At 42.4% G+C, this 12,343-nt stretch overlaps 1 protein-coding gene across 6 annotated transcripts in view; it reads right to left on the bottom strand.

Moving 5' to 3' along the window:
• The window catches only part of LOC131103779 (glutamate receptor ionotropic, NMDA 2B-like), a 143,455-nt gene that overhangs the window by 35,610 nt on the left and 95,502 nt on the right, over positions 1-12,343 (bottom strand). For all 6 annotated transcript variants that reach the window (XR_009119680.1, XM_058050306.1, XM_058050310.1 and 3 more), the window contains 2 exons: positions 5,356-5,470; positions 81-289 (listed from right to left, as the gene is read on the bottom strand). Coding sequence is in view for 5 of the 6 variants with exons in the window: in XM_058050306.1 (XP_057906289.1) it covers positions 81-289; positions 5,356-5,470 (324 nt within the window). In the remaining variant the exon portion in view is untranslated. The remainder of the gene's footprint in view (positions 1-80; positions 290-5,355; positions 5,471-12,343) is intronic.

Here is a 12,343-nt window from a genome sequence, read left to right as displayed (position 1 = left end):
TGCGTAATATGGACACAGGAAGTTCAGAGTACGGTCTCTTGAACCCAGCTAGCTAGCCAACCTCGAGCTTTGAGTCTCACAGGGTTTTGATCTGTTTGCGACAGGGCACGGTGTTCCTCATGCAGGTCCCGCTGAGGGGGTCCACGTCTTCCACGATGACGAAAGGAGCCTCCTCCAGCGTCACGATGGACAGGTGGTCGTCCTCCCTGGAGGCCGCCCCGCCGTAAAGCTCGTCCCGAGGCCACACGTGGTACTTCATGGAGAGGGACCCGTTCTCCCATTTGCCCACCTGGAGAACGATGAAGAGAGGGATGGCGTTAAAACCGAAAAGCTAAAGCCCCGTTCCCAAACAATCACTCGGATTGAAGTTTTATTTTATTTTAGTTTAATTTAGTCTGCCAGTCCAGAATGAACAGGATCCGTTTTGAACGAGTCAACAGAAAAGAACGTATTACCCTCTTGTCTTGTTCATGTAACGGTTTTCTAACCGGAAAGATCCGGTTAGCCGGATGACACACAAATCCAAACAGGCTTTTCCATGAAATCTGTAGAAAGGGGGGGCGTTTGGGGAACATCCGGATGAAGGCCTCCATGAAAACCCACGGACGGATGGACCAACTAATATTTTTGGTCGAAGTCTGTACTCAACTGTGAGGCATTCGTTTCGTAGGATGCGGGAAATTGTTGCCAAAAATATGTCTTGGTTATTGTACGGCTAATGAATCCACCGAACAATCTGTTCGAATCCCACAAAAATCGTCCACCCAATCATCGGGGGCTATAAGAATAATGTTTAGTGGGTTTCTTCAAGTTCTTTTGGAATGTACGGACGACAAAAAACGAGGTTTACTAACGTTTTTTTAACCGGAAAGATCCGGTTAGCAGGATCACACACAAATCCAAACAGGCTTTTCCATGAAATCTGTAGAAAGGGGGGGGGGGGCGTTTGGGGAACATCCGGATGAAGGCCTCCCTGAAAACCCACGGACGGATGGACCAACTAATATTTTTGGTCGAAGTCTGTACTGTGAGGCATTCGTTTCGTAGGATGCGGGAAATTGTTGCCAAAAATATGTCTTGATTATTGTACGGCTAAAGAATCACCGAACAATCTGTTCGAATCCCACAAAAATCGTCCACCCAATCATCGGGGGCTATAAGAATAATGTTTAGTGGGTTTCTTCAAGTTCTTTTGGAATGTACGGACGACAAAAACCGAGGTTTACTAACGGTTTTCTAACCGGAAAGATCCGGTTAGCCGGATGACACACAAATCCAAACAGGCTTTTCCATGAAATCTGTAGAAAGGGGGGGCGTTTGGGGAACATCCGGATGAAGGCCTCCATGAAAACCCACGGACGGATGGACCAACTAATATTTTTGGTCGAAGTCTGTACTCAACTGTGAGGCATTCGTTTCGTAGGATGCGGGAAATTGTTGCCAAAAATATGTCTTGGTTATTGTACGGCTAAAGAATCCACCGAACAATGTGTTCGAATCCCACAAAAATCGTCCACCCAATCATCGGGGGCTATAAGAATAATGTTTAGTGGGTTTCTTCAAGTTCTTTTGGAATGTACGGACGACAAAAAACGATTTATTTGTACTTGTAGCGTTGCTAAACAACAAATATAAGACATTACTTTGTCGGCCGCTAAGGTAGTACTTTCGGAATCCATCTTGTACAACCAGTAAGAGTTGGTAGAAACTCAATGACCCTGAACGCCACATGGAGAGGAAGGTTAACTTAGAGGACGAGTCTGACAAAGAGAAAGGAGGAGAATGCCGATAAGGAGGAAAGAGACGGATTGCATAAACGCCGCGGAGACGAGACGAGAAGCGGACGGTGGAATGCGGAGGAAGAGTCACATGACCAGCTGGCGATGCGGGGCTCATTCAGATGCAGAGTGCCGCCCGCCTCCTCGGTCCGGCCGTACGTCTGGAGGACTCGCCGGCCCTTGTGGCTCTCCTCCAAGCGAGAGTCATCAATTAGTCAATTTTCCCCCGGTCGCCGGTCACGTGACATCGTTTGGAGACCGGCGGAGACCGCCCTTTCCCTTCGAGTGGCCGGCCCACTCAGGACACTTACGGGGGGTGGGATGGGGATGGATCCTCAGATGAGAGGACGCACGTAGGAATCGGAGACAGAGCGGTGGCTTGAGTGTGTCGAGTCAAGATGGTTAAATATGCATATGTACACACACACACACACACACACACACACACACACACTGCAGGGATCTTGGCAAGGCTGCCCGGAGTAGACAAGTTCAGGCCGTGTATCCCTGGGGGGGGGGGCACCACGCAGTCCGCTTCTCTGAGCACGCACGAGCTGGTGTAATAGAGACACCGCTGGCGAGAAAGGAGGAATGGGGGCATGGAAGGGGGGGGGGGGGGGGGGGGCTGGAAGGCGAGACCGACACGGCTGGACTCCACTCCAGAGTCTTCACACTCCTTGAAAAGGTGCCGGGAAGGACGCTTGGAAGAGACGGACCTCATTAGGATCCAGGGAAAGTGGTTCAGATGGAAGTCAAGCTGAGAATTAAACATGAGTGTGAAAGCAGGAGCAAGGGGGTGGGGGGGAGTGGGGTGAGAAGGAGAATGGGGGTGGGGGGGGGCAGAGAGACAGAAGGGGAGACGCTCACCTTGTTCTCTGATCAGAGGACAGAATATAGATTAGAGAGGGAGAAGAAGGAGATATACAAAGAAGAGCAAAGAGGCAGAGTCACGGAAGTCAGCGGGGGGGGGGGGGGGGGGGTCACGCAGGTGGCTTTACAGGTGGCGGCGTGTTTTTGGCGTTCATTTTGGGACGTGACAACGTGGCTCATGGATTATTAACCTCCGACCTCTCACATCTGGACTTTGTGGGGTTGTTTGTACGACTCCCTTTGCTCAGGACGTGTTGATTCGGGAAAAATCAGGAATGGAAAAGTTCCACGTTTGGGGGGGGGGGGGTGCCTTCAATTTAAAAAAAAAAAAAAAAAGGGGGCACCGTCCTCCTTGAAACTTCTCCAACTGGAGGGTTTGCTAAAACGTGCCATCATGGCAAAGTAGACCCCCCCCCACACTTAACCCCCCCCCCATCAGATTGTGCTTAATATTGTGGCCAGCCATTTCCTAGTTAGAGCATAGACCTAAAACCTGCTTACAACCTTCAAAACACTGTTTTTCATGTTATTAGAGATCTCTAGACATAAAATAGCACCCCTATAGTCACATTTACAGTCATATTACCCAATATTGTCCACTTAATAAAATAAAATAAGACATAAATAAACCCATGTGTCGCTGTGAATGAGTTCCGGTGCTAAAGGAGCCGATTAACGTTAGCGTGGGAATTAACGTTAGCGTGGGATACAGCCGTTAACAGTAGTGTTAGAGATGATTGTGCTTGGTGTGAGATTATTCAAACCTGCAATAAAAAGCTGTTGTTTTGGTGATCAAATCCGGTGCTTGTGTGTCTCATGGAACATTACAGTAACATTAGTGCCACCTACTGACCAGTGGAGAATACTACACATCATCTTTGAATGCATCTTTTTCTATTTTACTTCATTTAGACATTATTATTTTACAATTTTTGATTAAGCGTGCATATTTATGTTTTGTGTGACCTAAAACCTGCTTACAACCTTCAAAGCACAGTTTTTCATGTTATTAGAGATCTCTAGACATGAAATAGCACCCCTATAGTCACGTTTACAGTCATATTACCCAATATTTTCGACTTAGTAAAATAAAATAAGACGTAAATAGACCCACGTGTCGCTCCGGTTCCAGTTCCGGTGCTGAAGGAGCCGATTGGGAAGGCGGACTGAAGGGTAATTAACGTTAGCGTGGGATACGGCCGTTAACAGTAGCCCGTGTTAGAGATTATTATGCTTGGTGTGAGATTAATCAAACCTGCAATAAAAAGCTGTTGTTTCGGTGATCAAGTCTGGTGCTTGTGTGTCTCATGAAAGATTACAGTAACATTAGCGACACCTAACTCAGATTGTGCTTAATATTGTGGCCAGCCATTTTCATAGTTAGAGCATAGACCTAAAACCTGCTTACAACCTTCAAAGCACTGTTTTTCATGTTATTAGAGATCTCTAGACATGAAATATAGCACCCCTATAGTCACCTTTACAGTCATATTACCCAATATTGTCGACTTAATAAAATAAAATAAGACATAAATAGACCCATGTGTCGCTGTGAATGAGTTCCGGTGCTAACGTTAGCGTGGGAATTAACATTAGCGTGGGATACGGCCGTTAACAGTAGCCCGTGTTATAGCTGATTATGCTTGTTGTGAGATTATTCAAACCTGCAATAAAAAGCTGTTGTTTTGGTGATCAAATCTGGTGCTTGTGTGTCTCATGGAACATTACAGTAACATTAGTGCCACCTACTGACCAGTGGAGAATACTACACATCATCTTTGAATGCATCTTTTTCTATTTTACTTCATTTAGTCATTGTTATTATTTTACAATTTTTGATTAAGTGTGCATATTTATGTTTTGTGTGACCTAAAACCTGCCTACAACCTTCAAAGCACAGTTTTTCATGTTATTAGAGATCTCTAGACATGAAATAACACCCCTATAGTCACCTTTACAGTCATATTACCCAATATTTTTGACTTAGTAAAATAAAATAAGACATAAATAGACACACGTGTCGCTCCGGTTCCAGTTCCGGTGCTAAAGGAGCCGATTGGGAAGGCGGACTGAAGGGTAATTAACGTTAGCGTGGGATACAGCCAAAACAGTAGCTTGTGTTAGAGATTATTATGCTTGGTGTGAGATTATTCAAACCTGCAATAAAAAGCTGTTGTTTTGGTGATCAAATCTGGTTCTGGTGCTTGTGTGTCTCATGGAACATTACAGTAACATTAGTGACCAGTGGAGAATACTACACACTGTCTTTGAATGCATCTTCTATTTTACTTCATTTAGCCATTATGACAATTTATGCTTAAGCATGCATATTTATGTTTAATAAAAAAATGTCCTGATTTAATAATTAAAAAAAAAAACCCTGATAGGCTTGCCAACATTTTGATGGCTGCTTTGTGATAATTAGCAGCTTTGGCAAACGTTCCCTCAGAAGCACGACTACAGAGCCCGTGCCGCAGCACGCTGCTCAAAGGCACCTTCCCCAATCTGATCCTATCTCATCAGAGCTGCGTCTGTAAAGTGTTGGCTTTAAAAGGCTTAAAAACCGAAAATATCAAAACCATATCGCCGTCCCCATCGGGCGGCTCAAAGCAACAAACTCGCCGAATACGGTGACAACCTTCAAAGACGACAAGCGACGGCGACTTAAGAAGAGGCGTTTGGTGAAATCGGGAAGTTGGACACTCACCCGGTCCCACTGGCGGTCTTTGTTGAGCAGGATGATGACCAGCTTGGGGTGCATCTGGTAGCCGTCCTCGCTGAACGACAGATTACGGCCCTCGAACGTCACATTCATCAGGTACCTGAATCAAATCAAATCAAACTTTATTTGTACAACACTTTATGCTTTACAGAATTAAAAACAATTAACCACAATTAAAAAGAAAAACAATTACAAACAAAGCCCCTCCCCCACCCACCCTCCATACTAGACACACCCACCTACACCCACCATCGGGGGGACCAGCACCCGGGCCCCCCCGACTCCAACAGACCCCCACATCAAAGGGAGGATCCCCCAGCCGGCCGGGTCGAAGGGACCCAAGAATGGCACCCCCTCAGCAGACCTGACACAGCCCCCAGTGTAGAGGACCCCCCCCCCCCCCGAGGAAACACTGGAGTTAAAAGCTAAACACTAAGAGCATAAAATAGGACTAAAACAGGGGTCTCAAACATGCGGCCCGCGGGCCAAATGTGGCCCGCAGGACACTAGTTTGAGGCCCCCGCCTTGATATGAAAGTTTAATGTTTGATATGGATGCTGTATGGTATCATGTACCCAGAAAAAAATATTACGTTTGATTAATGTTCATGTTAAAGGTTAAATAACTCTTAATAGTTATCCTCCCTATCCGTGTGGAAGTGGTAAGTTTTTGGCCTATTTAAGTTTAAAGGAAATAACTTGAAGGCTACCGTTTAGGTCGCTAGCTCTCCAGTTTGCGAGTTAGCGTGTGTCTCAAGACCCTGCAGTTGCGCAATATGTTGTAAATTAAAAAAAGTATAAATGTGACTATATATAATAATAAAAAAAAAAAACGGCAAATAATAAAAACTTAAGAAACCACATATAGTTGGTGGGTAGACAAATTATTTTTTTTCAGATTAAAATGAACAAAGCATTATTAGAGCCCTGTAGACATGACAAAACATGAAACTTTTTTTTTATTTACAACATATTGCGCAACTGCAGGGTCTTGAGACACATGCTAACTCGCAAACTTAGAGAGCTAGCGACCTAAACGGTAGCCTTCAAGTTATTTCCTTTAAACTTAAATAGGCCAAAAACTTACCACTTCCACACGGATAGGGAGGATAACTATTAAGAGTTATTTAACCTTTAACATGAACATTAATCAAACGTAATAATTTTTTCCGGGTACATGATACCATACAGCATCCATATCAAACTTGCGCGGGGCCGCACTGACATTAAACTTTCATATCAAGGCGGGGGCCTCAAACTCGTGTCCTGCGGACCACATTTGGCCCGCGGGCCGCGTGTTTGAGACCCCTGCTGTAAATAAACATGTTTTAAGTGTTTTTAATGCAGCGTGTGCATGGGCCAAGGAGATCGAGAGCTTGGTGAACTTGCTTACCTATAGCTTAAAAACTTACCACTTCCACACGGATAGGGAGGATAACTATTAACAGTTATTTAACCTTTAACATGAACATTAATCAAACGTAATAATTTTTTTCTGGGTACATGATACCATACAGCATCCATATCAAACCCAAAAACTTACCACTTCCACACAGATAGGGAGGATAACTATTGACAGTTATTTAACCTTTAACATGAACATTAATCAAACGTAATAATTTTTTCCGGGTACATGATACCATACAGCATCCGTATCAAACTTGCCGAAAGGCCCGCGGGCCGCGTGTTTGAGACCCCTGATTTAGGCATTCTTCATACAGTAATATGCTCTTTATGCTGAATGAATTACAGTGATTGCTTCTTCGTGTCTGCTTCTCAACACAAAGCAAAAAAAAAAAAAAGCAGCATTGTTGCTGTCAGGTGGAATCATTTCACCTCTTTTCAGCCCCCCCCCTCCCCACACACACACACACTTTAAACACTTCTCTCATACGCCGATTATAGTGAACATGCGTGGGAGTGTGTAAGAGTGTGTGCATGGGAATATTTATGTCAGGTGAACTCAAATCACTTCACATCCCCCACACACACACACTCTCGCTCGCTCACACACACACACACACACACACACACACACACACACACACTCTCGCCATCCTCACCAGGGCGCTCGGTGACTTCAACCTTGGTGTCCGACCCAATCGGGTTCCTTCCCTTGGCCTCACCTACACTCAAGTTCAAGTCCTAAACGTCATTTGAAGGCAAGTCTTTACATGAGAAATGACCAAAAATGTCCTCAAGTGGCGGGTCGCAAACGCCAAGTGGTCCACAGAGAGTTATAAACATGTACCACACACACACACACACACACACACACACACACATAGAAGCTCTTTCTTGATTCTTTCACTCCTCACTCTTTACTCTCCATCTCTCAACCAGCCATCCCCTCCTCTCTGTGACTGTTTCCATGGCAACATTCTACTTCATAACCATGGCTACCATATAAATATATATATATATATACAGTAGATATACACTGTATCGATATGGAGATGAAACATATGTACAAAAGGGAGAACATATCTCCCTCCAGTCACGCCAACGCCAGCGTCTTTATTCGATTTCCTGTATTTAAATATCGGGATTTTCAACAGACTGCGACGGGCGACGACGAGGCCCTCTCGAGCAGGCTCCACGTGTCCCACAAACGCCCCCCCCCCCCCCCCCCCCCGCCCCCCGTCCCACGGCGCTTTTGGCACCGACGCAAAGTGCGCAGAATGTGCTGCATAAATCATAAGCCATTTACAAAATGACTTGACGCCGTGGCAACCTTTCATCTTGGCGGATCCGGCCATCGCCGCACACACACACACACACACACACACACAAAACACACACATACACACACACACACGGCGTGATGCGGGGGCCATTGTGCGCTCTTATACGTGCCTGCCATCCCGACACCTCCCTGACAGCGGTAAGGGAGTGAGACATAAGTATACGAGCGTTGCCATGGCAGCCACAACCACTGTGACTTCCGAGCCAATCTGCTGCGTCACTATGGCAACGGTAATCTCTCGGAGGGTGGGCGGCAACGAGACAGAGGGAGTGTGATGGGATTCAAAGACAGAAGAGGAGGAACGGGGACGGGGGTTGCTACAGGAGTCAATTGTCTTCTTCCGTCGCTTTTCCAAATTGTTGTTGCTCTTGCATGGCGTCGCCGCGTCGGCAGCGTCCTTCTTCGCCGCTTTTTCAGATGCTCGTTTGTGACTGACGCCACTAAGCTATGAGAATGTGTATTTGTACCAATTGTTGTGGCCGGTGAGTGCATATCACGTTAGAGTTCCTTATTTATAAACTAAATATTTTCTTAGTATAAAAATAACATAATAATAATAACAATACTACTACTACTAATAATAACTATAAAAATAATATAATAATATAAAAACAATAGCAATACAAATAATACTAACAATAATAACAACAACAATAATAATACTGCTAATAATAACAATAATAACTATAAAAATAACATAATAAAAACTATTACTACAACTACTACTAATAATAATAATAACTATAAAAATAACATAATAATAATAATAACTATTACTACTACTAATAATAATAATAACTATAAAAACAATATCATAATAATAGCAATACAAATAATACTAACAATAATAATAACAACAATAATAACATGGCTACTAATAATAACAATAATAATAACTATAAAAATAATATAATAATATAATAATAATAGCAATACAATTAATACTAACAACAATAACAACAACAATAATATCAATACTACTAATAATAACAATAATAACTATAGAAATAATATAATAATAACAGCAATACAAATAATACTAACAATAATAATACTACTCATAATATAATAAAATAATAGCAATACTAATAACACTAACAATAATAATAACACTACTACTACTAATAATAATAATACTAATATTACTACTACTCTACTACTACTACTAATAATAATAATAATAATATAATACAATTATAGCAATACTAATAACACTAACAATAATAATAACACTACTACTAATAATAATAATCATAATAATACTAATATTACTACTACTACTACTACTACTAACAATAATAATAATAATAATAATAATAATAACAACAAACATAACAGCGTCACCTGTGGAACACCATCCCATAACGACAGGAGGAAAACAACACATTTGTACTTCCAATGGTAAACAACAACAACACATACGCACACACACACACACACACACACACACACAAACAGCCCCTCGCCACGCCAGCGTCATGGCCTGACACAGATACGTTTCAGCGCATGTTCTCATGTGAATAATAGAGGAGGCGTGTGAAATATTGATAAGTCCGTTTTAATAAATGAACCCTGACATGAATTAGTCATGCATTACACTCCTTAGCAATTACTGGGGCGCAATGTACTCCTTCCATTGGCATCGATACGCCAAATCATAATGTGGCCCAATTATCAAAACACTAACATACTGTACCTTTGATGCAGGCACACTTACGTTATGCAGCGTGACTGTGGAAAGGTGTCAATTTGTGGTACGTGTGCGTGTATTTGGACACCGGCTGCCGAATGTGCCAACGCTGGAATATATTGCGTTAGTGGCGACGACGACGAGGCAGACCGGGAGAGGAGAGATGACATCGAAAATCATCCCTAAATACGCGACGTGGCTTCGCTTGAATTTGTCACAAAAGCTAGACATGACCTAATTAAAACAAGCCTTTAATAGGATTAGCTGGAAATGCTAGCATGTGACTAAATGCTCTTTGGAGAGAATAGGTAACGTATTGAAGCTTTCATCGGGGGGCCATTAACCCAAGATGGAGTCGTCCCTCCCAGTATGGCGGTTCCATTAGCGCTCCCTCGCTATATCGCATATTTCAGAAATCAATAAATAGACTATTACTATTGCTATTAGACTATTACATTAATATGTAGGCGGCAGTCATGTCCGATAATAGGTACCAATAATCGGTTGATATCGGTATCTGATTTTTTCCCCCCTGATTATAAAAAACGATATTTTTAAAATTCTGTATACAACACATATGTGTTCATTCCGTCGGTATCGGCTGATATCGGTATCAGAAATCGGACAATATCGGCCAAAAAGCTAATATCGGCCATCCCTGGTAACGACACAAAAAACTGATGAGACATGACCTTACATGACATTACCTTAACACATGAAGTCAGCCATGTCCAACGTTATCCCCTTTTGTGTGGAAGTGGTACAATACAATACATTCGAGGCTTTAACCCCAAAATGGAGTCGTCCCTCCCAGTATGGCGGTTCCATTAGCGCTCCCTCGCTATATCGCATATTTGAGAAATCAATAAATAGACTATTACTATTGCTATTAGACTATTACATTAATATGTAGGCGGCAGTAATGTCCGATAATCGGTACCAATAATTATCGGTTGATATCGATATCTGATTTTTTTCACCCGATTATAAAAAACGATATTTTAAAAATGCTGTATACAACACATATGTGTTCATTCCGTCGGTATCGGCTGATATCGGTATCAGAAATCGGACAATATCGGCCAAAAAGCTAATATCGGCCATCCCTGGTAACGACACAAAAAACTGATGAGACATGACCTTACATGACATTACCTTAACGCATGAAGTCAGCCATGTCCAACGTTATCCCCTTTTGTGTGGAAGTGGTACAATACAATACATTCGAGGCTTTAACCCAAGATGGAGTCGTCCCTCCCAGTATGGCGGTTCCATTAGCGCTCCCTCGCTATATCGCATATTTGAGAAATCAATAAATATACCATTACTATTAGACTATTATATTAATATGTAGTATTCTGGTCACGAGGCAGCAGTAATGTCCGATAATCAGTACCAATAATTATCGGTTGATATCGGTATCTGACCCCCCCCCCCCCCGATTATAAAAAACGATATTTAACAACCTGTCCACGGCGAGCAAGGTCAAAGGCCCTAAAGTCAAACCCAAGATCCTCACTCTGTTGTTACCCCCCCCCCCCCCCCCCCACACCCCACCATTCTTTCTGGTATCTTCACTTACCAGTTTGCCCCCGTGTTCTGTACTGTGACCTTCATTATTTACAGCACTGTAGAAGGAAGGCTTGAGTCACCAAAATATAATATAATATAATATAATATAATATAATATAATATAATATAATATAATATAATATAATATAATATAATATTATATTATATTATATTATATTATATTATATTATATTATATTATATTATATTATATTATATTATATTATATTATATTATATTATATATACTTTTGGGTCCCCACCCACAGGTGGTGTACACCGTCCGACAATCCAACGCCCCTAAAACAACATGACATCATTTTTAAGTCATGTGTTGACGTTTCTTAGCTAACCTTTAACGCCCATTTTTGATGTTTTTAACTGTACTTCCTTCCAAATCGAAGCTAAACGGGACCCAAAAAGCCAAATCTGAATTGACGGTGAACACAAACGAGTCCCAACAGCAAAGCTTTAATTGCAATTGTGAAAGAAGCCACTTCAAAGACCCGAGTCCCAGCTTGAAAACTCGATTGAACAGATTTTGTTGACCTGCACAACGCTCCCTTGTGATGAGAGAACGCCACGTGATGTCATTTCCTGGCTCAGCTGTAGACGGAGCAGGCGCTTTTATCGCACGGGGACGGTAATTTGGATGAGACCAGGCTGCTCGGAATAAACAGAAAACAGGAAATAGACGGGCCGCTTTTTTTTCTTTTTTTTTTTTTTTTTAAATCAGGCTCATTCCATTCGTACAGATTAATAACTACTCCTAATTAGTTTTTGAGAGTCAGAACAATTTCTAATCCAATTCCCATAGTTTGCCGATTAGTCTTCCTTTCAGCTGCTGGGCTCAATCAATTCTCCACGCCCGCTTTCAAGACTTATTTCTTGCACACTTTGGGAGAATGAAGAATTAGTCATGACTATCTGATGTATTAATACATGTGGTCTGCTGGAGATACGCATGG

The sequence above is a fragment of the Doryrhamphus excisus genome, chromosome 15 (genome assembly GCF_030265055.1).
Source record: "Doryrhamphus excisus isolate RoL2022-K1 chromosome 15, RoL_Dexc_1.0, whole genome shotgun sequence".
NCBI classification, from domain to species: Eukaryota; Metazoa; Chordata; class Actinopteri; order Syngnathiformes; family Syngnathidae; genus Doryrhamphus; species Doryrhamphus excisus.
The sequence above is the reverse complement of the archived record's forward strand: the minus strand, read 5'-3'. Positions and strand labels throughout refer to the sequence as shown.